We start from the raw sequence: 20,098 nt of genomic DNA, 5'->3' as shown, positions 1-20,098 counted from the left end.
GTTAGTGAGAGCAACTTGTTCTGGCATGAGTGTGTGTGCAAGTGCAAGCGTGTCTGTTGGCTGTGATGTTAACGTCATTCTCTCCAGAGCTTGTATACTGACAGTAATTAATTTTTCGCTCTGGGTCTCGCTCTTTTTTGAGATGTTTTTGTCATGTTCTATGGCAGACTCTATGAGGTTATCTATTGTAAGTCCCCGCCAGCCAGGCTGTGAGGTCTGAACCCGAGTTTTTAAATTCTCTTTTAACCCATCCATTAATATCGTGACTATCATTCCCCTGTGGTGAATGCTATCTTTAATCTCTTCTATCCCAGTGTACTGGGTGATAGCCTGCAGAGCCCGGTCGCAATATTCTTCTGCAGTTTCACTCTCTTTTTGTTTGATTGTGAAGATTTTGTTCCAGTTAACTACTACTGGAAAATATACACCCAATTGAGTCACAATGCGGGAAATGTTACCTTGGTTTACTTGGTCTGTTAAGGGAACGTCGCCATCCAATACACAGTCCGTGATAAATTTTGTCACGTCGGTATTGTGTGGCAGGCAGGCCCTTAACACCACACGCCAATCTTTATTAGTGGGCTCATGAGAACTACCCAAATTTCTAAAAAATCTTTGACATTTGGCTAGTTCCTTTTTGGGATTGGGGAAATCATTTATGATGGAATTCAGTTCTGCTCTTGTCCATGGACAATGCATTACTACTTCCCTCGTGGGCACTACACCGTTTGCATCTGCATTTCCATTTGGAACAGTTATTGTCCGAATTGGATGCAGACCGGCAGCGTTGCTACCTCTGACCTGGTTACCTGGCTGGGGGTTTAATCTGCTGCTGCTACGTATGGTATTAACAACTTCCTCAATGGGTGCCGAGTGTATTAACACTTCCCTTGCTGTTACCGATGGAGATGGCGGCACCACCCGTGATTGTGGTGATGCAGCATCTATCATTTGTACAGCATGGGAAATAGCAGACATTACAATAGGCTCATCTTCTACATCATAAATATTTTCTTTATGGTTACTTAAGAGGGGGTACAAATTGCTTGTTACATTTTTATTGGTATTTTTGGTAACTGTACTTGCACCCCCATCCACATAAGGTGGGGGAGGTGAGCGTGAACTGCTGGCAATACTCTCCACGACGCTACTTTGCCGACCGTGCGCGCCAATTTGCGGCTCGCCCGTATTGCAACTCAGCGTCGCGGATGTATTTTCTGGCAATGCGTTCGCAACACTAGTTTGCGTCGTTTGCACCTTTTTAAGCCAAGCATCCCCTTCATGCTGCCATATTTTTAAACATTCTAAATACTTAGGGCCTGATTCAGACCCACTCGCGAGCGGCTGTCCGCTCGCAAGTGGGTCGATGGTCTGCACTGAGCATGCGCACGACGGAGGGAGCTCCGTCGTGCGCATGCGCCAGACGCGATGAGCGTAGGACTTTCCTTCGCTCGTTGTGTCTGATCAAAGGGGGTGTGCTATCGATGTTGATTGACAGCACGCCCCCTTTGGTGGGCGTGCCGGGGGCGTGCCTCCCTGACGGGGGCGTTCCCAAGGGAACGCCTACCGTCAGAAGCCGGCCCACTGACATCACTAGTGATGTCAGTGTGAGTGATTTTGGCTCTGATAGAGCCAAAATCACTCCGGGCCTTGCGGTTGAAAACCTCAACCGCAGGCTCCGGCTCGCAGTTTCGATGGTCGCGATGGTCTCGACCATCGCGACCATCACAATGCACGCTCGTATAGCCTGTGGGTCGTGACCCACAGCTATACGAGCGTCCAGGAGGACGTTCCATTTTTATGGAGGGCGGCCCTCATTCAGAGCGTGCGCTCTGCTCAGAGCGTACGGCTCTGAATGAGGGCCTTAATCTTTTTCTCTTGGGATCGCACCATACTGATGTGATCCTGGACATTATCTAACACATTTTTGTCAAAACTACCAATTCTGGGAAACGGTCTAACACTCTTTCTCGTCATATTAAACCATATATCACAATACCTTATTGTATAAGTACCGTACTTAGGCCCTGATTCAGAGCCGGACGCTCTGACCAGAGTGCTCGCTCTGAATCAGGGCCCACCTCCATAATTATGGAGCGTCCTCCTGGACGCTCGTATAGCTGTGGGTCACCACCCACAGCCTATACGAGCGTGCAGGTTGATGGTCGCGATGGTCTTGACCATCGCGACCATCGCCACTGCGAGCCGGAGCCTGCGGTTGAGTTTCTCAACCGCAAGGCCCGGAGTGATTTTGGCTCTATCAGAGCCAAAATCACTCCCACTGACATCACTAGTGATGTCAGTGGGCCGGCTTCTGACGGTAGGCGTTCCCTTGGGAACGCCCCCGTCTGGCAGGCACACCCCCAGCACGCCCACCAAAGTTTTTTTCCTCTGTTGTCCCTGGATTCTAATCAGCGCTTTCTCTACACAATAACCGGCAGTACGCTCTCAGCAACACTGTGGTAATGAAAGACTAATGCGTCTCCCAAAAGGCGCCTCCACCCTTTTGCTGAGAGAGGACTGACCGAGTGTTATCGTGTGTCAGACAGTGTGATAAACCGATGAGCCCCCACTGTTGTGTTTGTCAATAAACCTTTTAATATATTCCTTCCTATAAACCTCTAAGATTCACCTGCCTAGAACCTCTAAGACAAAACCCTGCCTAAAACCTCTAAACAGAACGCTAATTGCGTACGCAGTTTAACCGCAAATAAAGACAGGAGTGGAATCTGTGTTTCCAACGCACAAGTATTATTCAGGTAAAAGTACAGTCAGTTACACGCAATCTATACATACACAAGTTAGGCGTAAAAGGAAATAATACAGACCCAAGTACGGTTATACATACGCTGCGCCTCTGGACCCAGAGATAGACTTCTGACTAGATATCCTCAGTTCACCCAAAATTCAGCATGAACTGGCAAACCAGTGTTCGGACACATGTATTTATTCCCCCCCAGACTGAAACAGGACAAAGGGGGAACTTCCTGCTGAACTCATTGGTTCCCAGAGGAGAAGCATATGTAACGACACATTTAACAGGTTGTTTCAAATAACTGCTTCTAACAGCCGGAGTCTTTCTGGTAACGCCTCCTGTAACATTCCATCAACTAAACATTTTGTTGCTTGTAAGTTCTGCGATCCGTAACTTGAGTTTGCATGATGCGATCTTTCCACCGATAACACCGGGATTCTGTAAAAAGCGTACGCATCAGAACGAAACCAAACACACCTTGCTTATCATGTATAATACCTTAGATATCAAAAACCTCTATTTCTTAGCATTTAAACTAACTTAACCAACTTGAATCATACAATTTGATGCTAATGGAACCTTGTGTGCGAATATGTAGTGTGTGAGTATTCGGGGTTTGATATAAGGACGCTAGTTATTAATGGGTGAGATTTAAGTGCATAATTTCTCATACACGAAGTGAACATCCAGCAGTGTGGATGGCTGAGGGTTGTAGTTCTACATGCCCTCTGTCAGCAGGCCCCCACCTGTTGTGTGTTCAAAGGAAAACAAAACCTCTTTTGTTCTCACAGACTCTTGTGTGAAATGCAAATGTATTACCACCTCAAGCTGTGGAATTTGGGGCAATCCTGTCTAGGATTCAGACAAAACCAAATGTGTAGATATTATATTACAATTGCCACAACTATACTTTATCTGCATCCAGGGATTCCCAATTTGTATGTAAAAATACCCATTGTCTCTTCTTATTTACTTTTACTCAGAAAGCTTGTTTTTCCAGTTGCCCTTGGTAGGTTAACAAAAACATTGCCATCTGTTCTTAGCTCCTGAGTTATAACTTGAATTGACGCTGACCACAAAAATGGTGTCTTGCGATCTCATTTCCAAAATGGAGTCTTGCGGCCATTCGCAAGATGGCGTCGCCGCGATTAAATTTTAAACTGAACTTGTCTCAGCCAATTATTCAGCTTCGACACTACTTAAGAGTCAGGTTCCTGCCCAAAGTGTCATATCTCCAACCCTAAATTCTTACACTGTTTTTGGGAATGTGGCAAAATTAAAAATTTCTGGTGTAAATTACTTTCATATTTATATAATACCATTTCATTTTCTCTCAGACCGGACAAGTTGGCCTGTCTTCTAGCCAATTTCTCTAACTGGGGTCTGGGAGAGCGGAGGAAAAAGTTACTACCCCTACTCACACTCTGTTACTGTGGTTAAAAAGACCATTCTAATTCACTGGATGTCTCGTTCTTCGCCCTCTCTAGCTGAAGTGCAAAAGAAAATGCTCCAGTTATTATATTTTGATAGACGGTCTACTATTCCTGACATTCATTCAGGAATAGAATGATTTCACCGGAAATGGGGATTATATATTGATAGTTTAGATGAATCATCTCAGACAAAAATATATAAACTGTATGAATCAACTAACTGGTACTTACTCCGACATTTGCAACAAGATTTATGAGTATGCGACTTGCTAGTCACTAAATGATATATATCTCACACTGCCTTTATTTACTATTTTCACCTGAATATTATGCCCATTATACTTCAATATTAAAGCACCAGTATTTTCTATAGCTTCTCCAACTCATTGAGATGCCCTAATGTTCTAGGTCTTAATGACTCCCTCCCTTTTTTGTATATCATCTGACCTTGTCCTTTCATTATCTTTTTTTTTTAATATTTACTGTCCCCTCCCCATTCCCTTCTACTACCCTTATGTATCTTCCAGTAATTTCTTGTCTTGTTTTTTTTTTTTTTCATTTTTGTTTTGTCTCTCCCTCTCTCCACTGATTTATTTATTTATTTTTTATTTATCTCCTAAATGCGCTTGGTTAGGAGCTATCATAATAAATAAGCAACTCGTATGCTTCATTATTCTATCTTTGTCTTTATAAATATGTATCTCCTCATTTATCAGGACAGTCACCTGTACCTTCTTTTATTAGACACTCACCCTTCTACTAAGTATCTTTATTATCATTAAGAAACTGTTCCTTGTTTAACTACAGGATTCCCTTGTAATATGTTTTGCTTATCTTATTCACTATCACTATGTAAACGTTTGGCTCCTTAGCCAAGTTATTCTCTTGTCTGTTGTAAAATTGTAATAATAACAAATATTTTCCAAAAAGTATTATGTTGCATTGTAGGGTTGCATTTTCTTCACTGCTGAGCCCACCCCAATATCGCTGTCTCATTCACGGAGTTTCATCATTTAACACTAATTCCATCAAAAATACTGTCAGCCACTACCATTTCCCCAGTGGTCTTATTCCATCCGTTCCAGTCATCTGGATATAATCAGACCTAATGGGGCAAAATTCATATTGACTGTGTGTGGGATCTTTGGTCATTTTTATTTCCAGCTACAAATGTAGCTAACATTAATTCTACCTGAATAGTAATTCTATTACTACATTGTATCAAGATTGTAGCATGTGCATGGATCTTATGTCACGGCCAGGGTATTTCAGCATGGCGCTAGGCGAGTGACACCTGTGAGGTCATTGTGGCGCGGGCTGTCTGGTGGCGGAGCTGGTGTCTGGCGGGGGGCTTTGGCTGGGCGCATTGTTGTGCGGGCCTGTTGTCACTCTGCGCTGGTAAGGCCTGGCGGCGTCTCCATTCCGTTTGGCATGGGCACCGCCATCTTGCCTTCTGGCCATGTGATGCAGCTGGCCAATCCTGGTGAGTATATGAATACAAAAAGAGAAGGAAAATGAACTGTCATGGGTGGTGCACTATTAATTAAAACATAGGTATTAACCATTATTTATTAAAAGTTATTATATAGGAAAGACAACAGCAAAAATTGGTAAAATATAAAGTAGTGTAATAAAGACAGAAAATGTGATTAAAAATAAGTGGCAGCGCATGTACCTGCCTCCATTATGTCATAATATAAATTGGCTGGTAATACGTAAAATATCTATATTAACTCTCTAATATATTTGGGATATACCTTTCCCTATGTTATCGTGAGAATATATAGATATAGATGAGATATAAGGTACTACATAAATATGGAGTTCATACTACTGTTATTTAGACTTCAGCCAATCAAAAAGTGTGTTTGTATTTGACGTCTTTAAATGGCAAATCAACAGACACAAGGCCTATTTCTATTTTATTTTCATGGGAAATTAACAAACCAAAAGGGTTAAGGATCACGTTGGAGTAGTGATCACTAGAAATCCTTCTCTGATATATCAGAATTACATCTGTTTTTAAACCGGCATATCATTATTTAATCTCAGGGAGTAACTGTCATAATGTACTCAGATAGTTATGGCAAATATAATTACACATGTAAAATAACTGTCTCAGCAGTCCTTGTTTTTCTTTAGGACATCAAAAGTGTACCTAATGTCCAGGTTTCCCCATTATAGAAACATATATTCACTTTTATAGTGTTTATAACCATAGAAGGCCACCAATAGTGTCTTTTCAGGAACTCCAAGGTCTTCCGAGTGCCTGAGTGCCCTGCGAAGCGAGAGGAATGTGCCCAAGTGAGAAGCTGCTTCCTTAATTCCAGCGCCACAAATGATTTTCCCGTAGGAGGCTGAACTTGTAATGCGGCGAAAACTCTTGATTCCAAGACAGGGGTATTGCTTTGATTTTCAGATTGATCATCACAGAGGAGAGATCTCGATAGGGCATCAGCCTTCTGATTAAGTGCTCCAGACCGGAAGGTCAGGGTGAATTGAAACCTGGCAAAGAATATTGCCCAGCGGGCCAAATGAGGACTCACACATTGGAGGTTTTTGAGAAATAGGAGATTTCTATGGTCCGTAAATACAGTAAATGGAAACTTGGCGCCTTCTAGCAAATATCTCCATTCCTTTAAGGCCAACTTTACAGCTAGTAGTTTTTGCTCACCTATGGCGTAGTTCCTTTCGGCAGGTGAGAATTTTTTAGAAAAGAACCCACACGGATGGACTCGGTTGTCCTCATAACGTTGAGACAAGACTGCTCCCACAGCTTCAGATGATGCGTCTACTTCCAACAAAAAAGGCCTGTTCATGTCTGGTTGTCGAAGAACTGGTGCTGAGATAAAGGCCTGTTTTAGAAGATGAAAGGCAGACTCTTCCTCAGGTGACCATTGGGCAGGATTAGCACCTTTGCGGTCAAGGCTGTAATGGGAGCCAGCAGTGTAGAAAATCCCTTAATGAAGCGTCTATAATAATTGGCGAAGCCCAACAATCTCTGGATGGCCTTCAGTGTCTGAGGTCGGCTCCAATCCAGAATTGCTTGTACCTTCTTGGGGTCCATTTCTAAACTGGAGCCAGATATTACATAGCCGAGAAAAGGTACACTGGGCACTCCAAAGACGCACTTCTCCAGTTTGCAGTAAAGGTGGTTTTCTCTCAAACGGGTCAGAACTTCTTTAACATGTTCTTGATGTTTAGCCACAGAGGGTGAAAAAATCAGTATGTCATCCAGATAGACAACAACTGAAACATATAACAGATCCCGGAAAATCTCATTAACGAAACTTTGAAAGACAGCAGGGGCGTTATACAATCCAAAAGGCATTACTAAATATTCAAAATGTCCATCTCTGGTATTAAAAGCGGTCTTCCATTCATCGCCAGCTTGGATACGAATGAGGTTGTAAGCCCCTCTCAGATCTAATTTAGAAAAAATGACAGAGCCCTTGACCCTATCAAACAACTCAGTAATCAGGGGAAGAGGGTATCGATTCTTTTCAGTAATGTCATTAAGGCCTCGATAATCGATACATGGTCTTAGACCACCGTCCTTCTTGCCAACGAAGAAAAACCCAGCTCCGGCAGGTGAAGTAGAGGGGCGAATGAACCCCTTTGCCAGGTTGTCCCGGATGTACTCGGTCATGGCTTGAGTCTCAGGCAAGAACAGCGGATAGGTACGACCACGAGGTGGTATCTTATCAGGTATCAATACAATTGGACAGTCCCATTCCCTATGAGGGGGTAAGATATTTGCTTGTTGCTCAGAGAACACGTCGGCGAACATCTGATATTCCTTGGGAATGGCAGAAGAAACTAATGGCACTCTTTCTCACAGGTCGAATTTTTGGAAGACAGGATTTCTGACAGTCCATACCCCATGACAGAATCTGCATAGAACTCCAATCAATCCTGGGATTATGTTGACGTAACCAGGGTAGACCAAGAACAATTTCTTGAGAAGCCTCTGATATCACCAGGAATTTTAAGGACTAGAATGAAGTGCCCCAATTCGGATCAATACCGGTTGAGTCTCTTTGGTGACTATCCCACTAGTTAGAAGGCGTCCGTCTATAGAGGTCAGAGAGATGGCATGGTTGAGAGACAAACAAGGAATCTGAAATGTATCTATGAAACTAGACGTTATGAAATTTCCAGCTGCTCCCTAGTCAAGTAGAGCAGTAGCAAAGACAGGTTTGGGTTTAAGATCCAAAGCTAGGGTAATCGTGAAATCTTTAATTTTTGGAGACGGGCTCAAAACTCCTAACTTGATGTCTCCAGGATCAGTTAGGATTTGGCATTTCCCGGTTTACGGGGGCAGGAGATCAGCAGGTGACCGGACTCTCCGCAGTACAGACAGAGGTTCTTTTGCATGGTGAGTCACATGTTCCCTCCGGCCAGTAACAGCACGGCATGGGGTATTTAGGAAGAGTCAGTGCCTTCCTTCTTTGCCAGTGCAACGTGTATCTCAGCCTAGCTGAGAGGGAGTTCTCTGTGCTTATCTTGTTCCTGTGAATTCGCTGTCTGCCAGTTTGCCTGTCAGCTCCTAGCTCCCACTGGACTACCCCGCTTCCTCCATCACCTTGCCCATACCTGAGTGCCTGAGCCTGCTGACATCCTGCGCTTCAGTTCACTACCTGCATACCTGGGTTGATTATTGTCAGTTTCACTACCTGCACACCTGGACAGCTTTAATTGTTTCTACTTGGACATTAACCCTTTACTCCCACCACAAAACTCTTGTGCACATTTATATATTCCTGGACTTTTATTTACTGCCACATTATATGTCTACTCAAGCACTTATTAAAAATCCTAGTTTTATTTTCAAATCTGCTTCTGTGATCGCTCCTGCTACCACCCCGGGTCCACAAACATCCCAGAACATAACATCTTATAGTTGCAGAACACTGATAATTGCTTAGAAGTAATTCTAGCTGTACAAGTAATTTTCTTAAACTGTGTTTTATGATATATGCGTATTTTTAACATCTTATGTGAACAATAAATAAGAAACAGTTATGTTTATTGATAAACATTTACACAGCTCTTTTCAGTTAGTTTGTTAGTTTTTTAGTTTTGTACAAGGTCAGTTTTTATTCTATTCTATTTTTAAAAGATTGTGTAGACTTACAGCGCCACTATCATATGTCTTCTTTCTACCGCAATATTGTGCCTTGGTTTGCAAATAGTGTACTAAGCTTTTTGCTGCAAAGGAATTGGTATAAAGTAACAGAGTAAGCATAATAATGCAATGCACCACAACCATAGCGTGCACATACTGAAAGTGAAGTGTATATAAACAATGGTAAAGAAACAATGTGTGCACTAACAAGAGAGAGCAGAATCAAAAAATAATCCTGGACAGAGTATCCAAACCATGGCTACAGTACATACACATTACTAACATTTACCATGGAACAGTATTTCAGCTGGCAATACTAGCTGGAGTCTAGTTGTGGCATCACCCAATCCTTAAAAAGGGAAATTAAAATATTAGGCAGCCTTAAAAAAGCTGAACTTGCGAATTGTGCATCAATATCTCACTATATACCTATGCAATCTGTATATGTCATTGATTTGCATGAATCCTGTTAGCGAGTCACTCAGCAGGTTGGGTATGAAATCCCTGACAGCCAGAAACCCGACACCCATAGGGAAGAGAGGTAAGTATTTTTTCTAACCCTAACCTCACCCCTAGTGCCTAAACCTAACCTCACCCCTAGTGCCTAAACCTAACCTCACCCCTAGCGCCTAAATTTAACCTCCCCCTCCCCACAACCTAATCCTAACATTCCCTACCCGGTGCCTAACCCTAATCCTCCCCCTAATGCCTAGCCCTTACTTTGCTACCTAACACTAACCTCCCCCTAACATCCCGATACTTAGCTTTGGGATGCCGGAGGTCGGGATACTGGTGCCGGGATCCCGACCTGAGCATACTAGTAATAGCTAACCTATTAAGATATTGGGGCCCGTATTCAATTTGAGCCGAGCCGCGTTAACTTAATGCGGCCCGGACTTAATGCTGGCTTCACCTGTTTTCCCAGGCGTTAAAGTATCGCGCACGTGCCCGCGTATCCCCGTATTCAATTTGAAAGTAGGCGAAGACGGGACCCGGCGATACTTGGATCGGCAAAAACAAACGGGAGTTTTTGGGAAATAATTGTAGGACCCCCCTAAAGATTTCCAGACCTCGGGTATCACTATGGGTGACTGTGAATTTCATTCATTAGCTTCATACTGCACATACAAGTTGTTTCCTTTTTATATACCATAAGCTAAAAAGGAAAACAGCATACTATTACGCTAGGAAATGTATGTGACATTACAAAGATCATACATATTAAGCTGGGTACATACTTGTCCAATCCTCAGATCTGACTCCAGATCAGAATAAAGACAAAGGGGGTATTCAATTAGGTGCAAAAAGTACGTTTCCGCGGAAAGGTTTCGCCGGTGACGTCATTTCACCAGGCGACAACTGTTCCCCGTACTCAATTCCAAAGACTTTTCGCCGGTGCGGAAAGTCAATGCATTGGAATAGGAGAAAAAGATTTGCCTATGAAACCTGTCGAAAAAAAGTGCAGAATTGAGGTTTTGGGGTGCAAACTTGCGTACCCCCCTAAATAGGTGGTGCCTATCACACAAAGTAATTGTTACAAGGGAAAATGTCCCATTTATTCAAATATAAAGTCATGAAAAATATTTTTAGACAATTCTTACCATTGTAATGATCATAACACATATATATATATATATATATATATATATATCTCAATAGCTGCACAATATGACAAATATAAACACTACACAATAGCATAAAACAGCATGAAAGTCGTAGTTCTATATCAATAATTGCTGGCAAGCATATGCAAATTAAAATGTGCCTCCACGTTGTTCCATAACACTGGGTGACTGAGGTAGAAATAATTGATACAGTTGTGTCCACCAAATCCGAACAGTTTCAGAAGAGAGTAACAGTCACAGGTGTGTCCAGAGCATATGGTCTCTTACCAATGAGACTCCAGATCAGACTGGTTATACATCCTTCTGCAGACCAGGTTACAGATTCTACATCCAAATTATGCATATACACTTGCCCAATTTTTCAACAGAACTCCAATCTGCATCTGCTGAAACCATTTGTTGAAAGGATTGTATCACCATACACATTCATCCAATCTCTGGAAGACCAGTAGCCACTCACATATAAATGTACATACTAAGGGACAGAGCTACACTGCATAGTATGATTTGAGCAGACTAAAGGGAAGGTCTGTACTAAAACCCAAACTGGTCTGCCCAGGTCTGGAATTATTTGGAAAGTGGAGAACTCAAAAATAAAACAGGGTCCCCTCCTTCTGAGCAACAACCAGCCCTGAGCTATAGGTCTAGAGCTATGCCCCACACCCCTGGTGGCAGTGGGTGTGGGGTTCATTGTGTAAACAAAAAGGTAATATTGTTTTTTTACAGGTGGCCTACAAGTCCCAGCAAGCCTGCCCAGGCATGACAGCACTTGTTGAACTACAAGTGCCAGCATGCCCAGACATTAAGGGCCCACTGGCACCTAAAGTCTGTCTGTAAAGAAAATATTAAAATAAATACAGGACAGCAGTTGTTTTAGTAATTTATTGACCAGCACCTGCATCTGGTGGGCAGTGGCCTATAAGCTCTATTGCATGGCCGCCCCCCAGGACATCTTCACCTCGAGGGTGACGGCCGTTAAGCTCTTTTGCGTTGCCGGGACTTTCAGCATCTTCTGTCTTGAGGAGCTCTTGTCTGCTCTTTCCCCATTGTCGGACTGCCATTTGCTGCCTCATACTGGCTACACAAGGGGGTGGGGCAATGATGCGATTGGCTCACCGCTGCCATCTTAAACGTTAAAAATTGCCCGGCTCGTGGCACCATCTTTTAAATGGGATACGCTGCTGCAGAGCCGTAACTAAACTTTTTGGTGCCCTGGCAGAGAGAGCATTGGTGTGTCCCACCGCCCCAATTTTTTAATTGGTACATAAGATAGTGCACCTGAAAAAAGGCCATGACCTCATGGGGAAGGGACAGGGAAGAAATAGGGGAGGCCAGGAGATGCTGGGGATACAAGAAAAGGAATCTAGAAGTGAGAATAAACAGGAAAGTTGACAGACCCAAACAGCGCCCCCTGCCCTGTGGTGCCCTGTGCCATGGCACTGGTCACACCAACCTAGTTACGGCCCTGCCATTGTGCCCGCAGGGAAGGGGTTGAAACCCACCACCGCTGCTCTGCGCCCTCTGACAAACTCTGCAGCAATGGCTAAACCAGGTCCGCCACCATGCCCACAGCCTACACCAATGGTAATAACCAGCCATTGACCTCTCAGCCTGATCTGGTATTGGAAAATAATGGCTAAACCAGATCCGCCACCATGCCCACAGCATACACCAGTGGTCCCTCTGGATCTGGCCCAGCCGACACGTCCAACTGCTGCAGCAGTTAACCCTCCAACTGCCCGGCAGCACTGCTGATGCTGACAGCTCTGGTATGCAAGCAGGAATCTGTGTAAGTTATGCTGCATGCTAATTGGGGCAGCATCCAGGGGGGAGTGATCAGGGCAGCTAAAAGGGGCACTTATAGGAGGGATTGGGTGGCTTACTGACAGGAGTTCAAGAGGGGGGATGGGAGCAGACATGGGCAGTCTGGGGCCTGGCCAAGGTCACTGCAGGGAGGAGTTGATTGGAGCTGCTGTATGCAGGAGAGGTGTTAAGGAAACAATAAATGAGGAGCTAATCTGGGCACTTTTGAATTACCCACTGTTTTTCCTCCAATTAATAAATTAGTGACGTCATGAGCTTGTGCTGGAAGTTGCCTCTGGCTTGAAGTGGACGATTAAACTCATTAATCAGAGCGGTTCCAGGGCTAATTACAGTGACAATGTGCCCCCACCAAACCCAAAGCACCTCCCAACCCCACTGTAGTGTAGATAATTCTCCACTGGTTTCATAAAAAGTGGAGAAAAGTCGCCCATATTGTGGCTCTCAAATGTAGCCATTTTGAGTACAATGCCTGCTGGCCAAACAAATTTGAATTCTTTATCTTTAAAATGGAACATATTTAACCATATTAAAAAATCTGAAACTTTCTCAAAAGCCTTAACCCCAAAAGGCCCTAGACTGAAACAAAACAAACCGCTAGGGGCATATTTACTATAGTGCAAGTTTTTAGAAGTAGCAACTAATCAGATTATAGATATTGGCCCTCATTCAGAGCCGTACGCTCTGAGCAGAGTGCACGCTCTGAATGAGGGCCGGGCTCCATTTTCATGGAGCGTCCTCCTGGACGCTCGTATAGCTGTGGGTCACCACCCACAGGCTATACGAGCGTGCATTGTGATGGTCGCGATGGTCGAGACCATCGAATTTGCGAGCCGGAGCCTGCGGTTGAGGTTTTCAACCGCAAGCTCCGGAGTGATTTTGGCTCTATCAGAGCCAGAATCACTCCCACTGACATCACTAGTGATGTCAGTGGGCCGGCTTCTGACGGGAGGCGTTCCCGTGGGAACGCCCCCGTCAGGGAGGCACGCCCTCGGCACGCCCACCAAAGGGGGCGTGCTGTCAATCAACATTGACAGCACGCCCCCTTTGATCGGACACAACGAGCGAAGGACTTTCCTTCGCTCGTCGCGTCTGGCGCATGCGCACGACGGAGCTCCCTCCGTCGTGCGCATGCTCAGTCCATAACATCGACCCACTTGCGAGCGGACAGCCGCTCGCGAGTGGGTCTGAATCAGGCCCATTATCTTCTATGAGGTAATAGAGAAATGTTAAATAGAATCTGGTTGGTTGCTATGGGCAACATCGCCACCTCTAAAAACCCGCACTTTAGTAAATATACCCCCTAGTCTTAAACGTCCTCTACGCTGAATCATTCCTTCCCAAAAAAATCATCCAAAAAGCTAAAAATTTACATTTTTGTCAAACAGGAAGAGAAAAAAAACAGTGACATTTTCCTCTTTAGATTATTCTGAATATCTATTTTTTTGCCCTGAGATATGCCATGCAGCACCGAGCAACTGTTCTATGTCTTTCCCAAATTTCAGCTCAGTACATCCAATAACTTTTGATATATAGCCCCTCAAACACCAAGCCCCCCTCTCACAAAATTATAATGGAGGAATGCTGTTTATTAGATTCAGCCTTCTCCTCCTGTATATATAGCATAGGGCCCGAGTGATGATTCCTTTCTATGCCCATGACAGCAGAAACTACACTACTCCCTGATGCTTCAACACAGATCAGTAAGCGCCATGACCTGTTTTTTTGTGCGCTATTTCCTTTTTTTTTTTCTTACTTAGCTCAGCCTCACCCTCAGCCTCAGCCTCAGCCTACCACTGCTACCCATCATTTCTTTCTGAGCGTTTACTGTAGCAAGCCACTTGTAGGTTTTAGTAATATTTCCCAAATGACTTTGTTAGCCCAGCTGTTTGAATTTTAAAGTCTTCTTGATGCAAAACTGGGACAATCCTGGCGAAGCTGGAATACAAGGATGAAGCAAGCTTTTGGTTTTGTTTCTTTAATATTCCTTGTAGGAATAACTAGTACAGGGCCATATGACCATGTGTCATCGCAGCATTCAGTGTTGTTTGCTGAGCCTGTTACAGTAGGTTTCAGTTTCACTTCTCCTCTGTGAGGCAGCGTTATCTCTCCCTGACACGCCTACTGTGTGTGTATATAAGCCGTGCCTTATGCTCCCAGCGCTCTCAGCAGCCGTATTCTACTGACTGTCTGACTACTGTTCTGGGGGAGGCCTGGCCTAGCAGGAAGGAGAACAAAATGCCGTCTAGAAAAAGCAGGAGAGACTTGCTGGATGCTGTAGATAGATTCCTACAACACCTTGAAGAAACAGACAGAATGAATATTACCAGTAAAGAACAACTGAGAACAATATATGCTGAATTCAGAACACAGTGAGACATTATTATTATTAATTATTATTATTATATAACGTGTCAATATTTTCTTGCAGCACTGGAAACATTGTAAAGTTTTAAAACTGATTTTGTTACCTGCCTGAATAATGAACATTTGGTTATGGGTTTGTTTTGTTTTTAAGTGGCAACATTTAGGGCCCTATTTATCAAGCTGGGTTTTTTTTACACCGTTTCTGCATAATTTTATATATTGTTCCTGTATACTAATGGCACAATGATTTCACAGAAATCTATGGCAAAGTGCTAATTAGCACTTCAGATCGCAGCCCCCATTATTATCAATAGGGACTATGATCTGACCACAGTGTACCAAACTTCAAAAAGCAAACCTTTTCGGAGTATGAACCCGGTAGTTTACACCATCTTACTGCTTTAAGCCTACGGAGGCTCCAGGAGCAGGCGCGAGATCTTTCAATATCTCTCTTGCAGCCCCCAGCTGGTTCCGGAACCTGACGCTGTGCGCATGCGCAGTGTCAGCTTCCCTCGGGGAAGACTTTCACTTCTGTAAAAGACTTGTACAATTTGCCAGGGATATAACTCGCAGGGACAGCGTTTACCGCAACTGCTGTCCCTGAGAGTCCCCCTTTGTACATAGCAAGATATTTTCATTAAAAATGAAAATATCCCCTGCGATATGGATAGATAATAATCGCTGCAGTTCGGCTATTATTAGTACATAGACCCCTTACTCATGAGACAATAGGGGACATTTATGTAAATTTTGTTTTATATTTGCACAAATAATGTTTTATTGGTTTTGGTTGTGTATTTAGAAACATAATAAATATTAATGCAATAACATTAGAAGTTTGGAGGCCCCAGGACCACCTGATGAACAGGAACTTCCACTTCCACAGCTCATAAGTTTATAATTCCTATACACTGTCCATATAGTAGTACTATATTTAAGACTGTATAGTACTATTTAAACTGGCATTATAAAATTATAATTTATTTTCCCTGAGTCATGTAAAATAGCATTTTTGGCAGTATTTAAAAGCCTCTTTCGAGAAGCAGAAATGTTTTATAACAAATATAGGCACAGTTTTCGCTAGTCCCAAACATTGCAGCATTTTGTTTCTTGTGCGTTAATGGATGGGAAAATTTTAAGACAATTTCCAAGGACACTGCTGCTGATTAAGTGTCTCCAAGCAGGACACAGTACTGTCTAGGTGACTAAGGGCCTGATTCAGCATGGATCGCTATTTTGCTTATACGCACGCAACTGTGTTGCTAATATCAGCGGTGCTATTTAAATGTTTGCATTCGCACTGCGGATGCAGACTGACATAAGGACGCCCACTGCGCCTTACTCACATCCGTACCCTTTCCCAACATAGCGAAACAATCGGTAACATCGAGTAACATCGGATCCAGACGCAGAGTTAAGGAAGCCCAGACTTCACTCAGGAATTGCTAACTTCTGTGCACGCTATGAGTATTCAGGAGACATCTGGTATTGCAGTGGATAATTTATGCACCCCAACGGCGTTGAAACGCACTGGCGCGCCTGCTTTCGCACGACCACCTCCCGTCACCACCCACAAACAGCACTTCCTGTCAATCATTCTGTTGTTCATCTGCGTAGCCTCTGCGTACGCAGTTCTGACCCCAGCGTCTGGCTCGTGCACTGCAATGCATATGCATGCGCAATGCGAATTAATCGACTGATTGCGTGCGTATACGCAACTGCGTTTCTTGCTGAATCAGGCTATAAGTACTGTCTAGGATGGTGGATCTGGGTGCTCCACATCCCCATTAGAGCAGTTTCACGAACTCGCTTATAATGTAATAAAGATTATACTATAAGTCCAGAAGCTAAGATTGCACAAATAGAATTGCAGCACTGTAGACGGTAGGGAAGCAGGAATCCTATATAAATAGTATACTGTATCTTCCTCTATGTTTCTGTAATGTAAGCTAGCCCCCAGCAACACCTAGGAGCCTATATATTAATAATTGCGGCACTGACGTGATTATTAACAGTCTGTATCAGAACAGATATAATCTTTTTGAAGGAAACTATCCCTGCTGTGTACTAAAGGTAACTCGCAGGGACAGCGATAGCGATAACCACTGTCGTTATATCCCCGGCATATTGGAGAAGTCTTTCACATTTATAAAAGACTCCTTTCAGTGGAATCTGACACTGTTCATGAGCACAGTGTCAGTTTCCAGAGTTGGTCAGAGACTGCGGGAGAGGGATCTTACGATCCCTCTCCTGCAAATATGCTTCCATAGGCATAAAGTAGTTTCTGCCACCTAAGGGTCCAAAGCTTCACTTCTTGGAGTTTGGTACATAAGGGTCAGACCGTAGTTCACATTGATAATAATGGGGACTGTGGTCTGCAGCACTAATTAGCCTTCAGCAGGAGATTTCTGTGAAATATCTTATATTGGGCTGTTCTCATATAGCAACAATTCATAAAATGATGGTGAAACTGCTGTTTCCGCAGAATTTTTCTGAAAAAAAAAATTGATTTTCTACTGTCTACAAGCAATGCAAAACGTAACAAGGAACGATACATTAATCTATTTTCTCATTGGTATTTTTTATTTTTTGTGTGGATATCTAATGCATATGTGTTTGTATGTATAGGTGTGTTTCCATGCATTTATGTATTCTATATTGTGACACAGGGCCTAATTCAGACCCGCTCACGAGCGCAGGACGCTCGCAAGCGAGTCGATGGTGCCCTAATGCGCACGACAGAGGGAGCTCCGTCGTGCGCATGCGCGAGACCCGCGTAGCGACAGCCAAGCTGTCACTCGGGGTCTCGCACCAAAGGGGGCATGCTGTTGATGGTGACTGACAGCACGCCCCCTTTGGTGGGCGTGCCTGCCCAGACGGAGGCGTTCCCTTGGGAACGCCTTCCGTCTGGAGCCGGCCCCACTGACATCACTAGTGAGGTCAGTGGGAGTGATTTTGGCTCTGATAGAGCCAAAATCACTCCAGGGCTTGCGGCCACGAGACCCTACCGCAGGGTCTCGTCGCAAGCCCGATGGTCTTGACCATCGCGAGCATCATCATAGACGCTCGCATATGCTGTGAGTGGTAACCCACAGCTATGCGAGCGTCCAAGAGGCCGCTCCATTTTTAGGTAGGAGGGCCCTGATTCAGAGCGAGCGCTCTGGTCAGAGCGTCCGGCTCTGAATCAGGCCCACAGTCTGGATAGGGGTTCCTCTCCTGAGGTAGATTGACTCCCTCTGTACACACACAGTAGCTGTAGAAACAGGATACAAGTCAGGGGTTCTCGTACAAACTGGTCAGTGCCAGTCTTTATTGTGCCAAATGAATATAAACATAAACAAAACATAAGTCCTAGCCCGGCTGGGCACTAGCTACACAGCAGATTCCCTCTCTATAATAATGGTAGTGCCTATTGCCCTCACCATCAACAAAACACGTGCACAGTACTTACAAGGCTTACCACCAAGTGTCTCTGAACAGGCTAGTCTGCCTGCTCTCCAAGATGTGAGACACTCAGCCACAAACAAACCCAGCTTACATTAGCCATTTCCAGCTGCAAGCCCTAATGAGCCTGTTACCAGGCTGAAAGGCCCAAAACCTGGAGTGGCCTATGGATGGAGCCCTCCCTCTCCTCACATCCACACTCCCAGGACTCAAACCGGCTTTTCCAAAAGCCAACACTCTGGTCTGCTTACAAAACAGACTTCTCCTGGGGTTTTTTAGAACACATAGGCCAAAAACCTAGGACAAATATACCTGCCATTGACCACTTTACCAGTGCCTCTATCACAATATGAATATAAGAACAGGAAAACCAACTCCAACCCTATTTTTATTCAGTTTCAATGATTCATGCCTTCAAAGAATTTCCAATGCAGGCATAAAACTTGTTAGGCCTCCAGCTGACCTGTGAAACTGATACTTTTTTTTTGCTAGCACCACAAGATAATGCTTCACTATAGGAAGACTTACAGCAACGTCCTTTCAATGGCATACAGTAAATGCAGTAATTTCTTAATTGCATAATTTTAATTGCAGACAATATGAAAAAGCTCAGTATTAAGAAAAGATCTACAGGGACAAAAAGTGGCATTGACTGTCCAGCAAAATAATCCAGTTGGCACCTTTGTATGACTCATATGACAGGAATGCTGTTACAGAGCCTATTTTACCAGTCAGGTCTTACAGGCTGTGTCTGAAAAGTGACAGTTAGGACTTGATTGGTTGGTACTTTATCTCCATCTACTTTATCTCTCTCCAAGGCTTTGTACATAGGGATCAATTTACTAAGCCTTGGATGGAGATAAAGTGGATGGAGATAAAGTACCAACCAATCAGCTCCTAGCTGTCATTTTTCAAATGCAGCCTGTGACATGGCAGTTAGGAGATGATTGGCTGGTGCCCCTAAGTCAATATCTTACATGCACAATATGGCAAAAACATTAGATACACATTAATTGGCCTACCATGCTCTGTGTAATCGCAGTGCGATCACAATATAGCCTTCGGGCACTGCAATACATATGCATGCGCAGTACACAACAATCGGCCACATGTGTGTGCGCTGTTGCATTTGCGATCTATAATGAATCAGGCTCTCAGTTCTTCCCTAAACACACAGCTAAATAAATTTACTGTCATTGTCCCAATTGTGTTCATACAGTCAGGTCCATAAATATTGGGACATTGACAGAATTTTCATATTTTGGCCTCTATTCACCACCACAATGGCTTTGAAATGAAACAAACAAGATGTGCTTTAACTGCAGACTTTCAGATTTAGGGTAATTACATCCAAATCAGATGAACGGTGTAGGAATTACAACAGTTTCTATATGTGCCTCACACTTTTTAAGGGGCCAATTCATAAAATGGCACAGGGGCCTTTTGCTGGTGAAAACTGGTGTTTTTTTGCCTGAGAAAAGTGTTGTTTTCGCTTTGCCTATATAGTAATGGGATTGCCATTATT

At 43.8% G+C, this 20,098-nt stretch overlaps 1 protein-coding gene across 1 annotated transcript in view; it reads left to right on the top strand.

Moving 5' to 3' along the window:
* Nucleotides 1–14,939: 14,939 nt before the first annotated feature.
* Nucleotides 14,940–20,098, top strand: part of MOV10 (Mov10 RNA helicase) — a 134,950-nt gene continuing 129,791 nt past the window's right edge. The window contains exon 1 of the mRNA XM_088475412.1: nt 14,940–15,134. Coding sequence (XP_088331538.1) covers nt 15,001–15,134 — 134 coding nt within the window. The 5' untranslated portion in view covers nt 14,940–15,000. The remainder of the gene's footprint in view (nt 15,135–20,098) is intronic.

Source organism: Taudactylus pleione, unplaced genomic scaffold, assembly GCF_031769625.1.
Source record: "Taudactylus pleione unplaced genomic scaffold, aTauple2 ptg000172l, whole genome shotgun sequence".
Taxonomy (NCBI): Eukaryota; Metazoa; Chordata; class Amphibia; order Anura; family Myobatrachidae; genus Taudactylus; species Taudactylus pleione.
The sequence above is the reverse complement of the archived record's forward strand: the minus strand, read 5'-3'. Positions and strand labels throughout refer to the sequence as shown.